This window comes from Natator depressus, chromosome 14 (assembly GCF_965152275.1).
Source record: "Natator depressus isolate rNatDep1 chromosome 14, rNatDep2.hap1, whole genome shotgun sequence".
Taxonomy (NCBI): domain Eukaryota; kingdom Metazoa; phylum Chordata; order Testudines; family Cheloniidae; genus Natator; species Natator depressus.
Window position 1 is genome coordinate 22,766,345 of NC_134247.1, and position 27,374 is coordinate 22,793,718.

A 27,374-nucleotide genomic window follows, 5' to 3' on the forward strand; every position below is an offset into this window, starting at 1 on the left:
TCCCTGACTGGATGTCTGAGGGGGAGAGATTTGGGTTCTCTCTGCTCCTTCTCAGCTGAAACAAAGGGAGTCAAAACCTCTGCTGCACATGCTTCTGGTTGGGGGAGCAGGTGTAAATTCAGTGGAGTCAACTCCTACCCCTCCCTCAGAGAGGGGGTGTTGGGATGGGCAGGGGAGCAGCCAAAGGACTTCAATCCCTGTTGCCTGGTCCTTTAGGAAGCCCCTAGGAATCACAGACCACCTGGTGCAGTTTAGAATAGCCTCCAGGCTACCCTAAACTGCTCTGGGGCCAGAGCAGATTCTCAGAGAGCCATGACTAATTCCCTGACAGTCTCCCCCTCTGCTGTACCAGAATCTCGTCATGAAATTTCTTAAAAAGGGGAACTAACTTATAGGGAATAATAAATAATGACGAATGCTCTGGTTCACACTAACTGCCTTTGTTGCATTGCACATGAATATGGATATTCCTACAGAGAAGAGCGACCCCCAAACATCTGTGCCAAGAAAACCCACTGCCACAAATGTTTCAAACAGAAAGAAACAAGGTGCTCCTAAATGTAGCCACTGGAGATACTGCGCCTGGTCAGATCAGGAGTGTGGGGCCATGAAATTAAGTCCTGTTTCCTGCCAGCAGGCCTGAGTGTCAGACCTAGGTGATCAAAAAATCTAATTTTATTTCTGCAAAAAAAATTCAAATGAAACAACCTTGAAATTTTTTGTGGGAAAATTTTGAATTTCCAGTGAAAAATGTGGAAATGAAACAGTAAAAAACCATGTTTTCCATTTTAAATGGAAATTGTCATTTAGTTTTGGTTTTCGAAAACCAAACCAAACCTTTAATTAAAAGTAAACAAAAAGATTTCTGGGATTTTAATTTTTTTCCAGCAAAAAAATAAAATAATTCATCAGAATCAAACAGGTTTCACAAAACATTTTGATGAAACTGACGTTTTCAATAAATAAAAAACGAACAGTTGAAAATTGTTGAGTAGCTCCCTCATTACAGGCACAGAGCTGGTCCGGCTGGAATGCCCATGAACCCTCTGCAGTGCTCCACCAGCCCTGGTGTGGAGTAACTCCAATAAAGCATCCATTCATTCAGGTGTTGCGGTGTTTGGGTGCCCACTTGAGAGACAGAGGATTTGATTTTCAGAGGTGCTGAATGCCCCCAACTCCATTTGACATCAACAGGAGCTGTGGTTGCCCATCACATCTGGAAATCAAGCCCATGATGTCTCCACTGGACACTGAACTGCCCAAAATTAGTAGCTCCTGTGGAACATTTTGGCCACAATCTTGTGATTGTATATGATTATTTGTATTACCAGAGCACCTAGGAGCCCTAGTCATGGATCAGGTATTAGGTGCTGTACAAACACCAAAAAAAACCAGTGGTAAAATTACAATTACAAACTGTAAAATGGGGATAATAACATTAACTTGTCTTTGCAATCCAGGGATGAAAAGTGATACAAAGGTGCTAAGAATTATTAGTATTTTATCATTTCTGCTTTCTGCTATTTTCTCTTTTCTTCTTCCCTGTTTAGTAGAGGGCAGAAAGGACTCCTGAAGCTTGGGGGTTAGTTTTTTAATCCTCACAATATTTATTAAAGAGTTAAAATGGGGAAAGGAAGCGGCCAATCGCGTGTAGGGACTGAAATGAAAAGGTCTGGATCCCCAGTGGGACAGGAAAGCGTCTAAGGGGAGGCACACGCAGCTACACATTGTTTCTCGATTCAAACATGGTATGGTGCACAAAAGGGGGCGAATAATATCACTCTCCCATGCCTTGCTGGTGATAATAATAAATAAAAAAGATGCCAGCAAGAAACATGATTCGGGATTAACAGCTCCCATGTCCCACCTGCTGGCTCGGGGTATTCTTCCATTTAATAGGCCTCCGGCTTCCTCCAACCCCACGCACCCCAGGAGAGGGTCTATCCCTTTCCGGGCTGCCATTCACATGCCCTGGGATCAAAATGCCCTAGGAAAAATTCCCGGGGAGCTGATCGTGTGAATAAAAGGACAATCTGTCAGTGACTCCACTTGAGCACAAACGCTTGGGAAATGGAGATTGGGGGAGCACGGATTTCCTGGGAAGTGGGGTCAGTGGGGGGAGGGAGCAGCACAATAAGTTCCAGTTAATGACTCAACTGACCAGCGTGTGCTGGTCCCAGGAAGTGCAGGCGGCTCAATGACTTCCCATGGACACCTAATCTGCCATTATGTCGCCTCTTTAAGACGGCTTTCCTCTGAGCGTGGGTCCTGTCTTGGCCGCTTTGCTCCGAGGAATGAGGCAGGGATGGATTGCCGGCCCCTTCCCCAACACCAAGATGTGCTGACAATGGTCAATTTTCTACTGACTTGTCAATTACACTGACAATATTCTGAGCACAAAGCAAGGCAGTTGACTGATTGGCATGACTGCTGCTTCCATGAATAGGCGAACCCCAGGGAGCTTGAGGGCCCAGTGAGTTCCTGAGCTAGTCTGGGAGACTTTTCAGTGATTTAACACTTGTTTTTTTCTCCCCAAGGTGAATAAGTTAAAAAAATAAAGCGCTTTTCTATCTGGTGTGCAGCCTGGGCCCACTGGGCGAGATGGTGCTGGAGGAGCCGGCAGAGCATTAACAGCACTGCCCCAGGAATGTTACAATTCCACCCCTGGGCTCCCTGGTAGCAATTTTACTGCAGTCCTGAAAAGGTGCAACTGGTGTCTCCCCACTTTCCACCCCTCCTACCTGCACCCTGGAAGGCACCATGTAGAGCACAGGACTGGGATCCAAGCTCCTGGCAACCCTAAGAGAGTCCTATGGAGAATCCTTACTACTCTGCTGCATGGTCACTTTAAGGGGAGGCAAAATCTACCCCTATTCTGGAGAGAGAAGAATCCCCCCCAAGGACAGGCTGGTCAGAGTGGGTGCCCTATATACAAGGGACCTAATTCCCATGTACACAAAAGCCATTTTACACCACTCTGGGAGGGTTAAGGGGCCTCAGAGTGAGCATGAATTATAGAGTAACTGAGAATCAGGCCTATGGTGTATTGACTGGTTGTTTTGTCCTTGGAAAGTTCTCCTCTTCCTCTTCTCCCTGTCCCTTTGCTCACACACACTCTGTAGCTGGCTTTCGTTCTGCCCCCACTCTCTCATCCATTTTTACTACAGGTGTTGTTGAAACCTTTCTCTCTCTACTCCTTTCCCCACAGACTGCCCCAATCCAAGCACAAACCCTCTACAACTGGAGCCTGAGAATCACACCATGTTTCAGTGGGTCAAAAATGAGCCAACCCCAATTTGCCCAGCCAACATTCATACAGCCCTTCCTGCGGTATGCCTGGTGCACTGCAGACATGGGGCCTGTCCTCAGGAGGTGCCAAGAGCCTTTAATTATTGTTGAAATCAGTGGGGCTGGACGGATACACCAGCCTATTTCCCAAAGCACCAAAGGGAAAGATTTGGATGGGTTCTCATTGAATCCAGGCAGATTCACTCATCCTTCGAGGTGGGATCTTCATTTAAAAACACCAAGGGAAATTGAGGGCCCAGGATTTCAAGCCACATGGAGAAAAATGCTCCATTCAGATTTCCAGAGTGAACCTTTTTGTCTTCCTCCTGCAGCCGCTATTCTGTCTCCACCTCCTCCCCTCATCCTGCCCCATTGCCCCCTCTACTCCACTAACTTTTACAATGTGAACCGTAACCTGAAATAACCAGCACTGCAGAGACCCCCAATTTCATCCTTACTTGCTTTCCAATGAGCAGCCTCTGAATCCCAAACATCACAGGATTGCAACATGCTGCTTTGACACTCTTGTTCTTTTTTTTTCATGTCCAGTTTTGTTAACCTCATTACACACACAGGTCCATGAGATTGTCACTTTAAGCACAGCTCTGGGTGAGTGTGGTAGGGAGGCACATAAACTGCAGTACCCCAGGAGACAAGACAAAGACTAGGGTCTGCGGAGTCCAGCATGGATGCGTGAGTGCAGGTGTGAGACCCTTGTCCAGAACCTGTAAACCCAGGGTCACTAATCAGTGCGGACACTCAAGCATGGGCTTAGAAATACCAGGTCTATGGACTTGAGTCCCATAGTCCCTGGACTTACACTGCTCTGTAAATATACCCAAGACACACACCTGAGTCACAATTCCACCCAAGCTTGTTCCGGAGGTGGGGTTACAGTGGCGATGGTAATCTACTGCTGGCCTATACCAGCAATAGCCTGATGATCGTTAACAACAATCCCTCGCCCCCACATAGAACCTATTGCTTAGTCTTTCTGGTTTTCAGGGGCAGAGAAGCCATCTTTAGCTGCACTGCAAACCATCTACAACTAATAAATAATAAATGTGGGAGGATCACGATTTGATCAAGTACCTTAAACCAGCAAAACCTCAGTTTAGCAGCTTGACAATTTGGTGGCAGATATCTGTCTATTTTAGGTGTTGATAGGATGCCACTCAGTACCAGATAAGAGAGAGTTATTGCTGTATTATCTAGTTACAACAAGAGCTGTGCAAATAACAGATTTTTCAGTTCACTGGCAATTCCAAAACATTGGGGAAAAAATCATTTCAGGTTGACTCAAAAACGAAAATTTTGGTGAACCACCAAGTTAAAAAAAAATCATTTTGATGCTGTGCTTTTTAAAAAAGGGTTTATCTAAAAAATAACAAAAATTGAAGGAAATTTTGAAATGAAACACTGTTTCAAATAGAAAAATCAAAACATCTCATTTTGAAAATGTCAAAACAAAACATTTTGCTTTTTTCTGAATTTGTGTTTGTTAGTTTGTTTTTCGACCAAAACAACTGGATGAAATTGACAGGAATTTGCTAAATGTTTGGATGTCACCAAATCTGCACTTTTTGCCAGCATGAGTAAAGGTTGTAAGAGGGGACCCAAATTGAATACCACGTACGGAAAGGAGGACAAGGAAACACTTCCTGACTCCTTCTGCATTTGCCCAAAATTGTCTGATAGCAGCTGCTGTTACATTTTAAATTCTAGATACCCAATATGAATAAGGTCATTTACTGTACTAACCGCAAACTAGTACTTCCTCACGAACTTCTATAGGTCTAACAAAAACTGTTACCCCAGGGCTGTTCAGAGCATAGCTGTGCAGTCCTAAAATTAGGATGTCTCACTGGATAGGCTTGTAATAGTCTCAAGCACCTACTCAAGGCACCTATCCAGGCATTCTCTGATTTCCCCATGTCAGCTACACCATGTGCAGGTCCTAGTGCTGGAGGGAGAGCAGCCTCCTGGGCAAGTGAGCAGGGAATGGGCAGAGCCCCTCACAATGTGGCAGCCATCACAGCTAGGCCAGGACATGGTGGGGGGAGGGAGTAATCGGCACCAGTTATAGGACTGGGAGGAACACTCCAGCAGACAGTCCCAGGACAGCTCTACAAACAAAAGACTCTGAGGGCCTTTTTCACTAAGAGGGTGGTGAAACACTGGAATGCGTTACCTAGGGAGGTGGTAGAATCTCCTTCCTTAGAGGTTTTTAAGGTCAGGCTTGACAAAGCCCTGGCTGGGATGATTTAACTGGGAATTGGTCCTGCTTCGAGCAGGGGGTTGGACTAGATGACCTTCTGGGGTCCCTTCCAACCCTGATATTCTATGATTCTATGACTAGCATAGATTATTTCCCATCCAGCCCCAGAGAAAGGGGAGAACTGGGGACCAGACTGTAACTCAATCTGAATCACAATCTGGTTGTTGATATGCTCATGGGGTGGCACAACTCAGAGCTTGTAGCAAAGCCACAGTTTAGCTCAGAACAGGACAGGAGGAAATGGGGCAATGTTTTTTTCCAGCAGATATCACAGTGATTGGCATGTTAAGGGCCTCGATAAAACAGGGAGAAGAGAAATATGGGCCTGATTCTCTTCTCATTTACACCTATTTTACATCACTGGGACTCCATTGGCTAGAAAGATTTACTCCTCTTTTGCACCAGTGTGAGTGACGAGCGAATCAGGCCCTCAGAGTCTTTTGTTTGTAGAGCTGTCCTGGGACTGTCTGCTGGAGTGTTCCTCCCAGTTTGTATGATATTTGCACCTGGGGGGAGGGTTGAGTGCATCTGTCCAGAAGAAAATCAGAACCCCCCACCCCCTTTGAGCCATTTTGAGAACCAAATCTTCCATCTAGCTGTTTGTTTTCCCTCCCTTCCCGTACCACCCGCACTTCAGCCCCCATTTTCCATTCAGATCAGGATTTACAGTGGGATTTCAGATTACTTTGAAATACTCTGGTTCCTGAGCTAGTTTTAAAGCACCCTGCTGAGAGCTGACCAGGCAATCCGGTATGACACAACGTGTTACCGAGTGTGACTCTCAAATTCAGTCCCGTGCCACTGCGTCCAGCAGTGTTTGGGAGTGCTACTGTTCAAGGAGCACTTTGTATCACCCAGTAGCAGTGACTTCTCTGGCCAGCTCAGGAGTAGCCCTGACAGCAGGTTCAGAATTAAGCCCCATCCAGTCTTCATCAGCCAGATAGTCAGTTGCATAGACAAAGTGTTGGGACAGTAGGAAGAGGAAAAGAGGGGAAAAACGGTGTTGGGGGAAGATGGGGGGACTGAGATATGGCTGAGCCTCTGTGCAAAATAAAATAAACACTCTGTGGAGTCTCCCAGCCACTTTGGAAACTTCTGTAGGGAATCCAAACTGGAGCGTTCTGCCCTTTAAACTGAATGCAGTGGACACTTTTCAGACAACATCCCTTTATTCAGCCACGACGTGGTGTGCATCAAGGCACGCACGCTGAATATAAAATACAGGTAATTCTGAGTGCAGGACTAGGACTGCTCTGTGTGTGGAGAAACATAACACTTTCTGTCTTCTGGCCCAATCCTGCTCCCATGGAAGTCAACGGCATAGCTTCAATGGCCCAGACATCATAATCTTCTCTGTGTATCTTTACTCAGCACTGAGTGCACTGTTGGCACGCCATAAATCAATAATAAGTAGTGTTATTATATTGTTTTAAATCAAAGCCTGATAGGAAACCTAACCCTTTAATAGCCCCGAGGGACTCTGCTATTTGTGCATAATGGGCCTGGTTTGTGCAACATGTTGCGCAACTGTCAGGTGTTTTAATGAAAAATAATTTACATGCCGCAGCTGTAACTAGATCCCTGGATAATCCCCGATAGGTTATATAATGATACACTACTTTTCACAACTTGGAAGCAGGGTTTGACTCATACCACAATGCATAGCTAAGATCCCAGAGGAAAAGGAAGAGGACGTATAAAGGGTCTCTGGATTCCAGGAGCTCAGCTTTGTCTATCACAAAGGCAACATCTGTATTACAATCATTAGGGAAAGATCAAGTATTCCCGAGTGCATAGAGTAAAATTCCTATGTGTCCTAAAGACGTGTGTCATGGGATGAGCTGGCCCTTTAAGATGGGTTCAAGGCCCAGCTCTGGCCCTGTTCCTAGTTTAGCCCAGAATCAAGGTATTCTGGGACTTTTAGTCCAGAGAGACCATTGGCGTTGTAGGCTGGGTATGCTTGGAAAGCCGGCAGGGATGTAACTGAGCTCCTTTTTCCCTAGTAAGAGAGAGACTGGAGAAGGCTGAGACATCTGGTTGGCCTCTCTACCTGAAAGGAACAGGACCTGCTGTTGGGTCTTTCTAGGCCAAGAGAGTGGAGAAAGGTCTAGAAGGGCGACCAAAGAGCTGGAAAAGGAAGGGTGTGTTTTGAGCTAGGAAGAATAGAACTGGGAGGAACCTTAAGAGAGCAAGAGCAGCTTATAGGTGTGCCCACAGGCTGTGGGAGAAGCCCAGCAGCAATGGACTGACCGGGGGTGGCAATAAAGGCTGAGGTTTGCAGCTTGTGTTGGACTTTTTGTTTTGCTGGACTTTTGAAGGGGAGGCACTGGGGGATGTGACCAGAGGGATGAGCTACCCAACCACTGAGGGGGAAATGAGGCAAAGAGTGTGCTGTCAGGAAGAAAAGTCCCCGCTATGGTCTCACACACAGCGATGCTTGTAAAAGACCGGCCTCTTCTCCTTCACCCTAGTCATAAGTCATGTCTCAGGACTACAAAAGGTTAATATCCCTGTGAGATGACAGAGGTTAATGTAGCAGACACTGCTATAACCTCCCCTTCGAAAAGACAGACCAATCAATCAATAAAACATAATAACAACTGGAAACAACCACCACAAACTAATACAGCCAGTTAATGAAACATAATGGAGATGTCTAGCATGGCGGAAGGCAGGGGGAAGACCTGGATCCCACTGACAGTCAACAGGATTATTCTACCTTTTATTAGGCATCGGTTTAATAACCCCCATTTCTGACTCTCTGGCTTTTGAGCATGGTTCTCTAAACAGTTCAGACTGATGTACCCAGTTCAGACACTAAAATGGATCCACCCCTTGGAGTCCAGGTTTGCAGCTCTCTGATGTTTGTCATTTTCACGGATTGGGCGGGTGGATGCTGCTTCTGTCGGTTCACAAGCGCTGTCTAATATTCCTCAAGAAGCAGCCAGCGTCCCCCTTGGCTTTTATGAGATGTCTTAGGACCAATGGGACATGATGGCATATGTCCTAGCTAGGATGGTATAGCGGTTACCTTAGTAGGTTGCCAGCAACTTTCTGATTGGAATCCAGCATTTTCTCTCACTTGCAGCGGGGTAATGGTTCAGCATACCGGGCACAGTAGTTCTTCTGTTGTGGTTTCCTGACATGTAACTCTTGTGTAAGTATTTCAGGTAGAATGTTTTTGGCTCTAGAAATTTGTTAGATGTTGACACCAAGGGTCTTGTTCTTCTTCCCATACCTTTCTGAACTGCTGATTCTAATAAAACATGGAGAGGCATGTTGTTCTGACCTAACAATGTGTCCTGAGCTGACAATGCCAAGCATGGATCCCTCCAAGCCACCAGGCCCTTTTTTCATCCATTTTAAAGCCAGAAGGAACCATTCTGATGATCTAGTCTGACCTCCTGCATAACACAGTCCAGAGAACCTCACTCAATAATTTCTATATCAAGCCTATCTTGTTGAGCTACAACATGCCTTTTAAAAAGTTATCAAGTCTTGATTTAAAGGCTTCATGTGATGGAGAATTCACCTTGTCCCTAACTAAGTTATACCAATGGTTAATTTCCCTCACTGTTAAAATTTGCACTTTATTTCTCCTCTAAATTTGTCTAGCTTCAACTTACAAGCATTGGGGCTCTTTCTGCTAGATTAAAGAGCCATCTACTATACTTTGCACCTAACTCTTTCCTATTTATACTGACTTTTCGATTAACCCCATTGAATGTGAACAGAATAGGCTTGAAGTGATGACCACATGAACAGATATGTCAAAGAGAATTGCCAAAACAAGTCACTTGTGAACTATGGACCTGTTATCTGTTGTTGATGCCTCTCAAATGCCATGGTGAGTGAGGACACTACGATTCAAATAAATTTTTCCATCACTACCCAAAGTGTTGTGCAAAAGCTCAGTTTAAACACAACTCTGAGCAGTAGTACGCTACTAAGAGGTAATTTTCCCATTTAGATCAAATAAATCTGCACCCAACTTATACCAATGACAGCTGGGAATCTCCTGAGGTTTCAGTGGTTCTTTTGTGTCCTATTGCCTATATTTATTGCAAAAAGAAAAGGAGTACTTGTGGCACCTTAGAGACTAACCAATTTATTTGAGCATAAGCTTTCGTGAGCTACAGCTGACTTCATCGGATGCATTCAGTGCTGTAGCTCATGAAAGCTCATGCTCAAATAAATTGGTTAGTCTCTAAGGTGCCACAAGTCCTCCTTGTCTTTTTGCGAATACAGACTAACACGGCTGCTACTCTGAAACCTATATTTATTGCAGATTTCACACTTAGATCTTCAATGGTAGCATTCACACATGGCTAGAATAGAATAGCTCAGGCTCTGTTCTTAAACTGCTTACTACCTAGATAGGTACTATGGATTATGCTTAGACCTTCTGAGTTTATGTTGGTGCAATATTATGACGCAATATCATTTGCACAGAATCCATCCAGTGTAGCAATTTGATCTCAATAGTCCCAAAAATATTTTATATTTGGAAATGTCTGGGATTTTCCTGTTATCCATCTAGCATTACTTCCTCAAATTCATGTAAGGTTGTGTTGTGTTGTGGTTTCTCATTTTAATTCTTCATATTTTGTTTTGAAAATGGGCAGTTCTTTAGTCATAATTGCTTGAGTCTCCTGCTGCTTTGCTCAATGGCTTTTGTAATATGGCTTCTATAAACTTATGGGGTAAAATCCTGGCTCCATTGAATTCAGTGGCAAAATTCCCATTGATTTCAATAAGGCCAGGATTTCACCCTTGGTCGGTTTCTACCACAACCAATTTCTGCCATAAACATCCATAAAACTGCTCACTGAAATAACGGTCTGCATTTCTTCTTCCGTCTGAACATGGTTGTGGTGTGTTCCAGTCAGTGGTTTGGAAGCACATGAATGCAAGCCATCATCTTCTAGAAGGAGGCCTCCAATCAGTTTTGTGATATTTTGTGACAACATTTTACTTTCCAAGATCTTATTTCTTGCAAATTATCCTAAACCTGTATTGCCTGTGTTGCCCTCAGGCAGTATTCTGGGTGCCACTTTAAAAACAAATGAAGGGCGAATTTGCTTAAATATGTTAACATGCCCATGAATCCGCTCAAGCCTCCTTGTTCTGGGATCTTACCATTTGTACAATTGTTCCTGCATTTCTTCTGCTGAGACAAACTCTTTGTGTTACTAAGTATGTGTCCTAAATAACTAATCTAATTTAGCCTGATTGGGTATTTGTTCCCATTTGATTTAAGTTTCTTTGCTTTGGTATGCTGCTGGACATTGCAGTTTATCGCTGTGTTGTTAAATATTTGCATCCAGCAGAGTATTAACAATTATCTCCAGCCATCCAGATCTGGAACATGGTGATTTGATATACCACGGGTACTGAGGCAATCCTAAAGGGAAGCTACTTCAACCTATATCTACCAAAACCAGAGTTAAAGGGTCAGAGTTTTGCACTTTCTGTTTCCAGTTAGACTGGCTAAAACCTTTGGATTGCACCCAAAACTTCATTTGAATGTGAACTTGGAAATGGAACTCAGGTGTGCAAACCTAATGTGGACCTGAAGAACATGAAGCCCTTTGAGTGAAACTGATGAGCTTCTTATAGAGACAAGCCTGAGCCAAGGGACTCAGATCTACTTCTAGACATCCCTGAAGCTTGGAAGTATTTAGGTTTTGTGGTCCTTCTTGGGGTCCATCTCTAGACTCCAACTGTGTCCACTTTCCCTTGACAGGAATGTTCTAAGCCAAGTGGCTCTACGTGGCAGGATATTCCCTCATTCCAGGTCTTCTAGCTTTTCTATTCTAATAGGAACCCTGTTTTCAAGGTTCTGCATTTCATCTCAATCATAAAATTAATGTTAGGCGGAATACTTGGCTCAGCCTGAGGATCTTGAGCTATAAATCTGCACAATTCCCCCCTGTTTACGCCCCCGCTGAGCTATTGTCACTTTGCCCATTTTAAGTTGAAAAACAAACCATGACATTTCCCAGGTGCAGATGCGTTTGTCTCTTTGCTCTGCTCCTTTCCAGAGTTCTTCATCCTCTCTCTCTTTTTAATAAAGAGATTTTGCAGGCGCTTCATCTGAATGGAAATGCATAGCCTTGAATGGAAAGGAAGGAAGGAAGGAAATCATGACTTGTGGCACTGCAGCCACACTATTGAATTGATCTGCTGAGTAGTGGGCCTGGAAGTCACATCCTATAAAGGGAACAAGTTTTCATTGTCCCACTGCAGAGAGAGGCAGAGATGTTTAGGAGGGTGGCCAGTTGCTTGAAAGCTAGTAGCTACGTCAAGAAGCAAAGCAAGCTGACTAGCACTGGTGGGAACATTGCAGAGCCTGCTGACTTGCCCCAGAAATAGTGGGAAAAGGTAGGACAATTACAGAGGAAGCTGAGCTCTCAGGAGTTTTCTGCCAATGAAGTGTGGTGGACAAAGTGGAAGGAAGGCTGGTCTTGTGGGTATTGGACTGGTGTTCAAGTGTTCAGAGTTCAATTTCTGCTTCTGCTACAGACTCACTATATAACCTCAGGCAAGTCTTAATGCCCAGTTCTCCATTGTCCTGCAACTTACGTAGTCGGTGTCAAATCTTGCCAGCTCAGAATGGCAGTGTCTTACACACCCTTTGCTCTGATGTAAATGATACAAAGGTGCAGGGCAACTGAGAATGAGGCCCTTAGTCTCTGTGGCCATGTCTTCACTTGGGAAATGGTGTCTTTTTAACATGAGTTAGTTAACCTGTGTTAAAATCACAGTGTAGACAAGGCAGCTGTAATTTTAACATTTGTTATCCAGTCCAGGTATACCGTAAGGGGGAGGCCTGCTATGTGTCTGTGCAGTGCCTAGGACAATGGGGCTCCCATCTCATTTGAGGCCACCAGGTGCTATCATAAACCTAACAGCAATAAAATGGCCAAATTCTAGAGAGATATGCATGTATTGCTCCTCTGCTTAGCCAAATGCTCTATCAGCCAGCTCTGCGGGAGTGGGGGAGCTCCAGCACCCCAGCTCATAAGGCGGCTGGGTGATAGTTATAGCTTGTTGTCTCCTTGGTGCCAGAAGCTGGTCTGTCTCTTAATACAATTGTAAAAATGGGGGAGGGTGTCTTATTTATTCATCTGGTGCCAAAAGACCTGTTTGGATTGAACGGCGATAAGAGATGACTGGGGCTCATCATGACATTGCTTTATGAGCTGATGACATTTTTATGAACTATGAAAGTCCCCAGAGAATTCTACGTGTTGATGCATTAGAGATGCCAAGATCTTCCCAAGTGAATGAACTTTCTTCACGTACTCTAATAGCTGGAGACTTTGGAATGTGGTTTCTCTTCTCCACCGCACTGGAGTCCTCTACTCTCCTCCTGCCCAGCCCAGAGATGGATTCCAACCACCTCCCTTATCTGTAACCTCTTTATCTCCCATCTCTGGCCCTCCCTGCAGTGTCTTAACTCTCATGCTCCAGACAAGGAGGGCTGAAAGGGACTCCTTTGGAAGCCTTCTAACTGACCAGTTACTCTTTCCTGGCGCCCACTGCTCTGTCTGTGATTATGGCTCCTACTCACCCAGAGAGAGGCTGGGAAGTGCCTACTTTCAGCATCACAGAAATCTATGGGGCTTTGCTGGTTTGCATTTGCTGAATCCACAGCTTTTGAGATCTGACTTCAGGAGAATGGATTATTAAAACACATGTAACCTAGCATATACAAACAGCCGACGAGCTGTTCGCTCATATCAAGGAGGCCACTAGATGGTGAAGTGAAAGTGAATTTAGGGTTTTATCTTAATCCCTGCCTGCAGACACTACAAAATTAAGGAACCATTTATACAAATCACAGGATTGGTAAAGTCCCAGGACTAGCAAAACATCAGTGATACAGGTCAGGATTGGGACCCATGGCAGAGCCATGTCAGGGGCTGGAATGGCCAGTGGGGACCACGGGTGATGCAAGTCAGGATATCATCCATTTTTTGAGGGGTGCAAGATTGGAATAGTAGCGGGGTTGCTGCAGGTGAGATTTGAGATATACTGTGGAGCTGTGTGTACTATTGTAAGGATAAATCCTACCTCTCTAACCTGTCAGATTGTTCTGAAAAAGCTAACAAAGAAGTGGATGAATGTGAGCCAGGGGATATAAATAATCCAGACTTTCCAAAGAGTTTGATAAAGTTCTGCACAAAAATCTATTAAGGAAACTTCATAGCCACAGAGTAAGAGGCAAAGTCCCTTTGTAGATGAACATTTGATTCAGAGAGCAGAAAGAAAGGGTATGACTAAATGGCCAATGATTGGCATGCAGAGAGGTTAACAGTAGGCTAGCCAGGCCTCAGTAATAACTAATAAGAATACATAGCACTTTTCTCTATTTTCAAAGCACTTTGCAAACATGAATTAGCTAATTAGTCAGTAATTTACTAATTAACTAGCACAGGGACCAATGGCACTCAGTATGATTAATGATCTGGAGAAGGGCTAGATAGCTTGAGGCAACATTTGTTGATGAAACAATAATATAGAGTCATAGAATCATAGAATATCAGGGTTGGAAGGGACCTCAAGTTTAGTGCGAGCAAGAGCGGAGAGGATGGAGAGGAGCTTGAGGAACTAACAAAGTGAGGTGACTGGACAGCATGAGAAAAGAGACGTTCTGATGTAGACAAGTTTAGGATATTATTTAATAACCTCACGGTCCCAGCAAATACAAGAGGAACAAACACTGTACACCTACTCTTTCAGAGCTGCTGTCTCATTCTCACCTTACGAATAATGGGTAAAAGTTTCAGAAGTACCTTAGTCACTTGGGGTTAGATTTTTAAAAGTCTGTAAGTGCCTCCTGTGGACCTTTCACTGCCTCTTAGGTCATCAGCTCCCCCTAGCTGGACAGGAATCCCCAGGAAATACCCTGCACCTGAACCGTAGTTTTAATACCACATGATATAGAGCTCGGGAGCCCAGTTCTCATCTCGCATCCATGGGTGTAAATCAGGAGTCAGAATTACACTAGTGCACAACCAGTGTAATGAGAGGAGAATCAGGCCCACGGTTTCTAGTGGCTTACATAGTGGAATGGGAACTGCCATTCTTTGGGGGCAAGTCCCACCCCCTACTCCATGCCTCGGTTTCCCCATCTGTAAAATGGGAATATTATGTATGACCTGTGCAGTAAGATTTCGTGCTTTAATATCTGTAAAGCCATGTTGCATTGTTAATCATGGATTTGGGTTAGAAAATCACAGGAATCAGGTCAAAGGCATTTCCCAAAAAGGTAGCCCCCCCATCTTCTCTCAGAAATTACCTGACAACTTCCGTGGAATGTGTTAGTCCTCCTGGGAACACCACCACCCAACTGTGCGGGTTTTTTGAAAGGTCATAGTGATGCCAGGGATTCTGTATTTCAATCAGTGTAAATTCATTGCTTGGAAAAAACCTGCACTTCAATTCCTGCCCTAAACTATCACATGGCATTGCTTTGTATTATTACACAGCTGCCATGTTCCACCTCACAGGTGGCTGCATTCCAGTGGCTGAGATTAAATTATTCTTGTCTATAGTTTGTGTATCAATTTGTCAAGTCTATAAAGCCCTTTTGAATTCTCTGGATGAAACCTGCAATATAATTAAGAACTGTAAATATATAACATAGTATATTACATATATATTATAAACAAACAAAATATTTTCCTATCAACGCAAATGTTATTAAAATGCTTAACCATATTGATTCTTGCTCACAAGTGCAGGGTTGAGCTAAACATCAGATTCGCATCTGGAAGGAACTTTCCCTGCAAGGGAAATTAGCAAGGGTTTAGGGAGATTTTCTCTGTCCTCTAGGGCATTAAGCAGAGATCAGCTGTCAGGCTCATATAGGCATCCCTTATGGAAAATTCCTATCAAATGTAAGCTTTCTGTGGACTTTTGAAAACTTCCTATGCAATCAAATATCTGTCTGTCTAGACTCCGTGGTATCTGAGCACTTCACAAATTCATCAATGTGTACACAAAGTAGAATAGAAAATGTAAATCTCTGCCACAGAATTCTATCGGACAGCTGTAAAAACCTACAGAAGGGTCTGATTTTAGAGTGATTCCTATAGAACTCTATTGGTTTCATTCCTATTCAGATCTACGGGACCTTTTCCCCAAGGGGTATCCCCATGGCTGATTTGCCAGAACATGATTCTACTCATCTTTGTTTCTGCAGGTACCCAAAGGAATGACTTCAAGAGCACAGGGAATGTAATGATGCAGGTGTTACCCTGCTAATGGCTCCAGGACAATCTATCCTTATTGGGACCTGAATCATCACAGAGGTGTCTGGATAAGCTTTTCCTCGGCTGTCCACTGGGCACTGAGAATTTCAAATCCGGCCTGCCATTGGCCAAATGGCAGCAGACTGAATTAATTGTTTGCTGGTGGGTAGCAAAAGTTTTCAACTGCAAACACTTGATTCTGCAGATTCTGCAGAGAAAGAAAGAAAGAAAGAAAGAAAGAAAGAAAGAAAGAAAGAAAGAAAGAAAGAAAGAAAGAAAGAAAGAAAATTCTCCCATGCAGAACACTGTTCCAAGGTCAATAGAGAAAAACCCTGTGGCCTGAATACCCAATCCGGGGAGAATTCGGAGCCTGGCAGGAACCCTTGAGGGTTGGGTGTCTGTGTTGTCACACTTGTAGCCAGGTTACCATGGCTCATCCATCGTGCATCCACACCCTGGGGGTCCGCTTCTCTCCCTCATTCAATGGGGCTCTGCTCTTCCAGCATTGAGGAGGACAGTTGATTTGCAGAAGAAAAGAGAGTCCTTAGTGGCGCTGTCATGTCATCACCCCAGGGTTCACAATGGATTGTGGGTGCCGTGCATAATAGAGCTGGCTGCCTCTGTCCGCACTGTGCTGGACCGTTCTCATGGCTCGGATTCCCAGAAGGCACAAATCCCATTCTCATGCTCTGCAGATGGATGCTGAGCGGAGAAGAGAGTGGAGTGTGTGCTGGGGAGAGAGGGGGGGCTGTTCTTGAGGATTTCTCCTCCTTGTTCTCACCTTTTCCTGGGGTGCCCACTAAAAACCATCTGAAGTAGTCAGGGTAAAAAGATATTTGTAACAGAAAAGTTCCAAACTGATTGCTCTCTCGACTTGCCCCTAGATGGCTAACACCTGGGTTACTTCTCAGGATCCACTGCCACATTCTCTCTGTGTCCTTAAAAACTGTGGGCAACATCCTCAACCACTATAAATCAGCACGGACTTCAACAGAGTTACATTGATTTAAATTCACTAGATAAACATATGGCCCCCTGTCCAATTTGATAAACCACTGAACCCAATCCACAAAGGATACAAACAAGGGAGGTGAGGTTACCCTTCCTCTCTTCAAACCTGGCTAAAGGATTAAGACAAGAAGTGATGGAAGAAACAGATCAGGGAGTTTGATAATGACATTCATACTGCATCTGAGCTGCATGCCCGGGGAATCTGAATTCATTGCTGGCCCCTCTAGTCCCCTCCACCCCCGCCCTTGGAGCCAGCCTCTTGCTTGGCTCTTCTGATGGGGCTTCTCTCCATGTAATCTTGTTGGGACTGCGTTTGGGATTCTAGGTCTGTTGCTGGTGGGGGAGGGGAGTTGGGTGCTTTGGACTTTGCTCCCCTTCCCACCTCCCAAGGGAAGAAAACTGAAATAAAAGGTCCATTTCTTTAGAAAACAGGACTGACTATGTTTCCATGCAGCTTTCCCATCCTCCCCATCCGCTTTGAGTAATCTCACTTCTGGGCCTGAATTCATTCAGACATTGTGAGGGATTAGCTGACCTTTCTTTCAGCGCTGGGTAAGCTTGTGATGTTAAAGCTTCCCAAAAATTAAACTCTCAGGAGAATGTTTCAGAGGCTGGAAAGCCTGGAAGCTTGTTCATTTTGTACCAGCTGTTTCCCCATTGTCTGTTTCCGGGGCAGTAACAGTCAATCATTCACAGAAGATGTATTGTCCATTTCTGCTGGAAAATGGAGAGTTCTACCAACAGTCCTATCAAATGTTAGAAAACCAGTTAACGACGGTATTGCCAACCCCAAGTGTTAAAGTGACTTGGAGTGGCTAGAGGCATTCTATATGCGCAGTCAGAGCCAAATCCTGAGCATAAAGTAGTTTGACTTAGTGCAAAATGTCACAAGCTCACAAAGAGCACGCTCTCTATATTGGCATAGCATGCTCTCCAGCCATATCACCAGATGGGCAAAAGCATCCCAACACACAGTGCTCTCAAACTCCCCATCAACGTGAGAAGGGGTGCATGCCCAGACCCCACCTGGTGTCACCCGTAGGGCCACCCAGTGGATTCGCAGGATTGAGCCAGATCTGAGAACTTCATAACACAATGTCTGGCGCGATGCCATCAACCAAGTCAGGCTGACACAACGAGCCTTAGACTATGCATGTTCGATGATGATACAGTGTTAAAAAAATCACAAGTTAACCTTCCCGCAGCAAAATCAGAAGGTTGGCTTATGTATCATCAGATTTTTAAAAAATATATAAAATGTGGGCTGTCTTTATTTGCACCTTGTTTTTGAACATCTAAGAAGTCACATTTTCAAGCTTTTCTCCACATCCATGAGGGCTAGAAACGTACTATTTTTTAAAAAAATGTTGAGATTCTCATGTGATCCTATGACTCCAGGAGCTGGGGCTTTAGAAACACCGGTGGCCAGGCATACATAAAAAGGGCCAAAAATTACCCTGGTGTATCTTCACTGATTTCACTGGACTTCCATAAGTGCTGAATTTGGCCCAATGAGTCCAGCTGGAGGAATCTGCTAATGGTCTCCCGTGATACACCATCTGTCCCACCATACACATGGCCCAGCTGGGGCACAGCTTCCCTACAGCCCTCTTCTTTATTGCTTGACCAGAAGCTCACAAGCACTCCTGGAACAGGACCAACAATATGGGTTATACCTAGGAATGACATGACAATATGCAAAGAAACTGATTGGCTGATATTTTGTGACATCATGGCTGGAAGTCCCACTTCCAACTCTAAGAGGTGGTATTTCTGGAACTGACACTGGTTTCCACAGGTTTCAGCTTTTTCTGATGCAGGTGTACTACGTGTGTGTATGCTTGTAGCACACCTGTGCGTGTCTCTGCAGCTGTATGGGCACAAGTCTCCTGTTGTTTGCAGCAGTGTGACTCCACTGAGTTCAATATCATCACTCCCTGAGGGCACGGTCCTGGCCACATTATGTGTGCAGCCAAATAGCAAGACATCTTGCTTCACAATTTCATCTCAAAGCCACATCAGAAACGCCAGCTAAAGTCAATTTCCCCCACCCTTTCTGAAATAGTTGAGCCTCTCAGACTGTACATCAGACATGACCTTTCTAAGAAAGAATGGCACCCCGCGGTGCGGGACTATATTTTGGATTGACGGCGCATTTCTTGGTAGATAGACAACTCAGACCTGCATCCCCTCATCTCTCTGGATCAGCTCTTGCATGCTCCTTAGAACAACCCCATGAACCTAAAGATCCTTCTGTCTTACAATAGGATACATTGTGGTCACAGGGTGGTTTAACTCACAGCTTTACCACTGGGGCTTCTGGCGCGCCCTGTGAGCTCAACAACAAACAGCTATCTTGTTATGGACTGCCCTCTTTAGTATCTTGATAGTGGATGGATGTACTTGACATCTCCAATGATGCTGCCGTGACAACGGCTACATCACTTACACAACATCTAATTCATTGTTTGTACCATCAGATGCTAATGCCAGAAGAAGACTCCCTGATTTTCACTGGTGTCAATAAGAGGAGAATCAGGCCCTACATATACATACAGCTATTAGACATTTAAACATCTGTGCTATCATGTTCTCTCCTGAAGAACCATCTCCTGAAAGTGGGGTTTACAGGAATGGTACCACACTGTACTGGTGGGTCGGTCCTGCCAGACACACTCTTCCTAAATGCATCCACCTTTACTGATCCTTATTTGGCCCATGTTTATGACTTCATAGACTATCTCAAATCTAATTATATTTACTATGAGGAAAAACAGCCAGTTCATCTATGTCTGTGAGGTGCCTAGCACAATAGGGCCCTGATCTCAGCAGGTGCTTCTAGGCATTATAGGAATACAAATAATAAATAATAACTGAATAGTAGGAATAAGGGCCTGACCTAGAGCCCATTGAAGTCAGTGGACATATGTAGTCAGATATAAGCAAGAAGCCCCTTCAGTCTTCTCATCCCTCTTGGTTTCTCTGTACATATAATCTGACCCAAAATGTTTCCCATGCCAAATTTTTTTTTAAACCCAAGTGATCTGATGAACACTGGAGCGAAACAACAATCATGTTTTTGGTTTTTAGTTTCTTTAAAATGTCCGGGAAATTTATCAGTATTTTAAATTTAAATTTTAATTTTAAAACAGCTGAAAATCGGTGCAAAAATTAACAGTTCTCTGGGTAAATATTGGGGCTAATATTGGGGGATGGGAGGACAATCTGTACTGCCAAGGTTACCTAGCTGCCATCTCTCCTTCTGGAGAGAAGAGCCAGGTCCAGGAAGTTCCTGCACTTCCAAAATTCAGGTGAAAATTGATAAAAACCGAATAATGGCCTTTGTAGAACCCGGGAAATTTTCAGTAAAAATCAATAGAAACTGAAAATGAAGAACCTTTAACAATGCTGTAATCTCTATAAAAGCAGCCACATTAGAAAAGGCTAATCCTTGAAATGGTCAAGTTAAACATGGCTACTATATAGGAGCTGTGAATTGGGGAAGAGGAACTAATGTTTAGTTTAAATTGTCCATCTAAATGGATAGCCTCTTTCCAAACTGGCTAGTTTTACAGACCTCATATCCTTACATGGCTATTCTTTCTTTGGAGCCTTGACTCCCTACCCATCACCTCCAGTATTTGAACTATTTGGGATTAGATAATATTCGTAGCTGAAATATGAGTCTGATGTTAAAATCAGGGTAAAAATGAACACATCTATAACTGCGCAGAAGGAAAAGTTACAAGTAATTTGAACAACCATAAGTACAACTTGAGGTAGATTTGAATACAGTACGTTAGATACAGGAGCTGGCTTGTTTATCCACTAGGCTGACGTCTTTGATTATTCTCTGTTGAAACTTATTTACTCCTTCACAGAACACAAGAACCAGGGGTCACCCAATTAAATTAATAGGCAGCAGGTTTAAAACAAATATAAGGAAGTATTTCTTCACATGACGCACAGTCAACCTGTGGAACTCCTTGCCAGGGGATGTTTTGAAGGCCAAAAGTATAACTGGGTTCAAAAGAATTAGATAAACTTGCTATTAGACAAGATGGTCAGGAACACAACCTCATGCTCTGAGTATCTGTATAAGCTCTGACTGCCAGAAGCCGGGACTGGACGACAGTGGATGGCTCACTTGATAACTGCCCTGTTCTGTCCATTCCCTCTGAAGCATCTGGCACTGGCCATTGTCAGAAGACAGGATACTGGGCTAGATGGACCATTACTCTGACCCAATATGGCCATTCTTATATTCTTATCTTTGATAAGCATTACAGGTTCTTCTGCTGAGCCTTTCAAAAGTGGCCTCTGGATTCCTTCACCAGTTGGAACTCCTACAAGTACTTGGTGTGTCTAAATGGTGAGTGAATGTTTGTACTAAATTGCTAGCTGGGGAAGGAACTGTGGGCTAGAGGTTGATCTCAGCTACAGTGGTATAAATCGGGACCCACCACCCTGAAATTAGCTGGAGTGACTCTGGATTGTCACCATTATATACAGGTTTTGATCTGGCCCTGGATCTCTTTATACGTTTGCACAGTGCTGAGTGTGCGGTTGGCATTAAACCAATAATGTTAATTTGCCCATGAGAAGCCAGATCTAATTAGCCTTCAGTGCTGTATAATTACACTGAAAATTACAAGAAAAAAGGTGAACCTATGGGCTATGGTATTGAAACTGGAACTAGAATTTGCCCTTCGTTACATATACTCATAACTGAAGGCCCCCAAAGCATGTTTCCTGGTTCCTGACGTATCCTGCAGAAATGCAACTCTGAATGAAAATCTTGTTCCAATTAATGCACATTTTGCTGCAATAAAAAAACAAGAAGCCAAAAAAGGAATGTTTGCTTCTTCTTTTCTACATGTTTGCTCTACATTTCCCCCATTAATAGGGAACTTATGAATATGGCTTTCCTGCAGTGAAGCTGCAGTGATTATATCTGCAGAATCACACAAAGAATACAGTCCGAATGCTTAATATTGTCAGGGCAATGAAGCCCTGAGCCCCGTGAGCCAGCTCCTTTATAGCTAGCAACTCTTCTCAAGTCCTCACTGTGAGTCTCTCTGTTCTTTTGCTCTTTCCCACACTTTAGCAGGGCAGTGCACTCCTGACTGGTGACCTCTGCATTATTTTAACTAGCAAATATCTATGTATCAGTGTATACACATCCTTTTTCCAGTTCGCCGACGCTGTCCAAACACAATGCAACTAACAAGGGATCTTTCACCAGCAATGAACGTGTGGTTATTCTGCTTCTCAGATCCAGGCGAGAGGGAAGATTTTAGAATACGCTGGAAATCCACTAAACTGTGGCCTGGACTGCATTTTGTTTTTTAAGGAAACAGAGTGATACTGCTCCAACACGACCAGCCCCATGCTGCAGTTCTCTCATTAACAATCCTGCAAACCTGTTTCTAATCCCAAGGCTTGCTGGGCATGCGTTAAGACCCCACTAGCTAGCAATTGTTAAGAAAGCTGCTGGTCTAGCACAGGAATAGTTTCAACACTTACACAAGGCCAATGACCTCACATTTCAGCACATTTCTCTTCCAACTATCCCAAACACGATCAGTGTTCAGGCTGGCTCAATCTCACTTAGCCTTTCTTCAGAAGCATTTCAGAGACTATGGGCCCGAGCCATCTCCTACTGAAGGCGATGGAAACTTTGCTACTGATCTCATTGGGAGCAGAATCAAACCCTCTGGGCCTGATTTTCACAGGTGCTGAGCACCCACAAGTGCAGCTGAAGCCAGAGGAAGCTGTGGGTGCTCAGAGCCTCTGGACATCAAGTTCTATGTTAGCTAAAAGAGAAAAACCAGTGTGTTTTCTTTCTTTCTTTCTTTCCCTGGGCAGTTTGCAGAAGGCTCAGCTGACCTACATGTTCTATACATCCTATGTCTGTAGAAGTGCTGCATCTCCAGGCCCCACTGACTCTGACTTTATGCTGCTTTGCAACTTTCACCCCAAGCTACTGTGCTGTGTTAAATTTTACATTTCCCAGCTTGTCAGGAGCAGGTAGTGAAATATCTGGAAGAGTCTGAACAATGGTTAGAGTACAGTTATTTTGTAAGCTGTTTAAAATAAATGTGGTGTGATCTATGAAAACTCCTTTAAAAATGGCTGAGTGCCATGCTAAAGTCTCCTTCATTGAAAATGTTAATTTGCTGACATAGTGCATGTAAAAGCTGTAACTTTACAGCAAGGTTAGAAGCATGTACATTTATCACAATCATTGATATTGACTCAGAAACATCTGGTAAAGTTCTCCCCATCATGGAAACTCCATCTGCCCTAAAGCATCAGGGGAAAACACCAAATAACATAAATCTGAAATAAATGTTCAGTCTAAAGCCAGATTGCTCAAGCACGATCTGAAATTTACCAAACTCGGACTCCTATGGACCAGCTGTTACTGAGTATTCACACCAGCTATAGCAGGAAACTTGCTGCCTACATGCAAAGCATTACATGGTCTCCTCAGTTCTTTTCATGAATACTCAACAGATACTAAATGACTCTCCAATCAAGGCTCCATTCAAGCGAGTCCAGAATTGGATCCCAAGTATCTGTATTAGACAATCTAATGTAACACCTACGGGATGTGGGATGTCTTGCTGCCACTAATCAACATGCCGACCTTTTCAACCATGACTTGGGTCAAGCTGTCGTACTATTCATTGCAAATAAATTAACCACAAATTTACTCCCACTGTAAGTCTCTTTAGCACTGCCTTGGTGGTGCAAAGGAGCCTTAGTGGAAATAAGAATCTGGCCCAGTGCAAACTCCAAATCCAGGTCTCAGTCTTTGCTATAATGACACTATAATATATATTTTACAGACATTAAACTCATCCATATTGGTTAAACTCTCTGTTATAAAATTATACTCATTCTGCATTTGGCCTTCTTTGGTTAGTAAATAATTCATGAGCCAGTCCTGATTCTCTTTGGATAACGGATTCAATATCTATAAAGATTTACTAGATAATTTGGATGAATCGTTTTTGGTTTACGGGCTGTTCACAATGTTTTCACTTCAGCTATTCTCTAGTCATTATTTGTTGTGTGTCATAGGTCACCCAAGTCACATGATATTGTTTTTGTTTCTTGATCGGCTGATCAAATTTTTTTAAACAGGAGACCAACACAGCGCAAACAAAGCACTTTTGGGCGCTGATGTTTGGATGAATCATCATTGATGAAAATTTCTGATCTCATAAACATTTTTGTGACCATCTGGTGATTGTCCACATGCTTGTGAAATACAAATAACGTGAAGCAAAGTTATAACTGGGTGTTATATTTATGGTTTTAAAATTTTCAACTATTTAATTAGCTCTAATTATTTTAAATCTGATTATTAAGCAGCCATTTTTTTTCAATGACTGCTGCCCACTTGGGAGAAATCTTGTTGCCACTAAACTCTTTGACTAGAATATTGGTGGAAAGTGGACTTAAGAGTGGCACAAACTCAGCTGAAGCCAATTTGCTTTAAAATTCTAATGAACAGTTGTAGATTATTTAAAGATACAATTCACCACGCTCTGCTTATCACAGTCATTTTCACAACAGAATAAGGTCCTGATGCTACATTATTGAAGACAACAGAAGCTTCATGTGACTGTAGAGTTCCTCCAGCACATAGCATAAAGCAGGATTAAAGCCTACGTCTCATGAACACAAGGCCATGTCTAGAGGTGGATGCATCCAGTTGGAAAGAAAACACCTGAATAATGACCCATTGCTAATGATGTTTAACTCTTTGCAGTTTCAAAGCACTCTACAGATATGAACTAAATTGTCCTGGCAGCCCTGTGAGGACGGGAAGTATTAGCCCCACTTTGCAGTTAGGACAGCTGAAGCCCAGAGAAGGTCAAAATTTTCACACTTGAGTGTCTGAAGTTTAGCCCCTAAATCCATGCTAAGGAAAAGTGGCCAGCTTTTCAGAAGTGCTCTATGCACACAATTTCCACTGAACTCCGTAAGAGTTTCAGCACCTCTAAAAAGCAACCCAGAACTGGCTTGTCCAGGGCTACAAAGTGTTTAGAGCTGGATGAAAGTATTTTGGAAAATAGTAAATTTGCCAAAAAAAATGGATTTTTAAGGGCACTGAAACTGTTTGCAAATTTGGGTTGAATCTGGCGAATAGTTTCAGCCCAAAAGAAAAAATGGGGAAACAATTTGTTTTGACATTTTTGAAATAAATCATTTCAACATTACATTTTAAATTGACTTTTTTCAAAATGGTGTTTAAAAGGTTTCGTTCGACCCAAATGAAATTGTTCTGGTTTCACATTTCAGTGAATAAAACAGAAAAAATTCAGTTTCAGCTTGAATCAAACTTACTCTGAAAAAAAAATTATTTGCTCAGTTCTAAAAATGAGCAAAGCTGGAGCAAAATTGACATTAGAATCCAGGAAGTCTTGATTCCAGTCCTGTGTTCATGGCAGTGCTGCACCATACTGCATTCATTGAAGTCAATAGGGCTGTGCCGATTTGCCAGCCAAAGATCTGGACCAATATTTTTAAGGTTTTGTCAATTTTTGTGTCCAAGTTTTCACTTCCATGTTCTGGACCTGTTATGACAGTGCTGAAATAGCCCATGAACTGGTTGTTCTCACACCACCACTGGCTCAGACCAGATGCAGAAGGGCCTGGAATCCAGCAAGAAAGCATGCTGTAGCCCAGTTTCTCAGACTCAAAAGCTTCCAGCATCCAAATTCTGAGGTGCTTATCCAAACCCAACTCTGAACCTTGTGACATTTCACTAACCCCAATTACAACTCCAGCGCAGAAGTCTTTGTGAAGGAAAAACACTAGATTCCAGAATGACTGCTGAAGTATTAGCTGAGTTACAAAAACAAACAAACAAAACCCCATATAAGGCCATTTCATTTATCCTCCTTTGTCCAGTTTTGCTTCAGTGTGAAAGTCGCTCTTTAAACTTCAGCCGTTGGGTTACAACTGGCTGGGTCTCTGCTCCAAAGAGCTTTCCAAAGGAATGTTTGCACAGTTCAATTTATTTCAAAATATTCAGCAGTTTCCCTCTCTCCAACCCTTGGGTGACTCTCTGCCCAGGATCGGAGGGTGTAAAGTAAAGGGCCTGGGATCCTGGTCCACAGAGCCATTGTGTGCAAACACAAGCTGCTGTTTGTATTTGTCTTCACACTGTCGGAACTCAATTGTGCAAAGTGCAATGCCTGCTGCCAGTCTGCCTTCAATATCTGCTCATCTCTGCCTGCCTGCCAGAGACCCTCTCCACCTCCCCTCCACCTCCCACCCCGTCCCTTTTCACTTTGAAGCAAAGTGATTTAATTTCATGAGACTTTTGGTAATCATATTAGAATCTCAAACATTAACCAGAACCAACTCCCTACTGCAGAGGGGGGAAAAGACAGAAGAAACAGCCTGGCTCAGGATAGCCACAAATACAAGAGGAAGACAAAAATCAGAGCAGCTGCCTTGCTGGTTCTCATGTCAGCATCCGATTATGCCAATAAACAATAGCCTCTTGCCAAAGGTTTGAAAGCAAGGAAGCTGGGTTTGGCAGGGACTGAGGATGACGCTCAACAGGTTAATCAGCTAATTTCACAGGATGTTTGTTGTGCAAGATTTGACTTCGTTTTAAAAAGCAGCTCTTTTCCCTCCACTATAATTGTTTCCTTGCATTCCTCTCACCTCTCATCACTGCCTATTGCATATATAGTATATCCATATCTCTGTAAAAGCCACCACAGTGAACTGGCTTCTGAAACAAGCTCACCTGCTCAGGTACCTTCTGACTTTCAGTTATTATTTTTATGACAGTAGCCACTAAAGGATCCAACTGAGATCAGGGCCCCATTGTGCCAGGTGCTGCACAAACACAGAGTAGGAGACAGTCCCTGATCTTACATGTGAGCAAGGAGAACTAAGACAGAGAAAGATTACGGGCACATCTACACTGGAAAAAAAAACAACCCATGGCAGTGAGTCTCCGAGCCTGGGTCAAATGACTTGGCCTCGCAGGGCTCATGCAATGGGCTAAAAATAGCAGTGTAGACCTCCCTGCAGGGGTGAGGTTTCAGAGCTGGAGAGGGAACAGCTACACTACTATTTTTAGCCCCGTAGCGCAAGCCTGAGTCAGCTGACCCAGACTTTGAGAGTCAGCATGGAGGATTTTATTTTTTTTAGCAGTGTAAACATACCGTAAGTGCCTTGCACCAGGTCACACTCAGGGTCTGTGGCCTCACAGGGAACTGAACCCAAACCTCCTGATTCCCAGTCCATTTCGTGAATCACAGGAGCTGTCTTGTTCATTTTAATTGTAAGTCTGTGTTGAGGCCTCTAAGTGCAACTGTGGCATTAATTATTAATTTATTATTATTACATTTAAATAATGAAGTGCCCATACAATAATAATTCTTTTAAATCAACTGCACCAGCGAGCTACGCACACTCCTAAACTGCATAACTCCGTAAACCTATTGTGTCTGCCCTCCATCAGCTCACCCTCTTCCTACTGTTTGTCAGCCTGCACC

General features: G+C 43.6%; 2 protein-coding genes across 4 annotated transcripts in view; one reads left to right on the plus strand and one right to left on the minus strand.

The window, feature by feature from the left end:
• The window catches only part of STX8 (syntaxin 8), a 355,548-nt gene extending 339,443 nt beyond the window's left edge, over window positions 1-16,105 (plus strand). The window contains exon 8 of the mRNA XM_074972030.1: window positions 15,780-16,105. Within this exon, the coding sequence (XP_074828131.1) occupies window positions 15,780-15,841 (62 nt within the window). The 3' untranslated portion in view covers window positions 15,842-16,105. The remainder of the gene's footprint in view (window positions 1-15,779) is intronic.
• Window positions 1-27,374, minus strand: part of NTN1 (netrin 1) — a 200,932-nt gene that overhangs the window by 148,149 nt on the left and 25,409 nt on the right. The gene's annotated exons all lie outside the window — the stretch shown is intronic.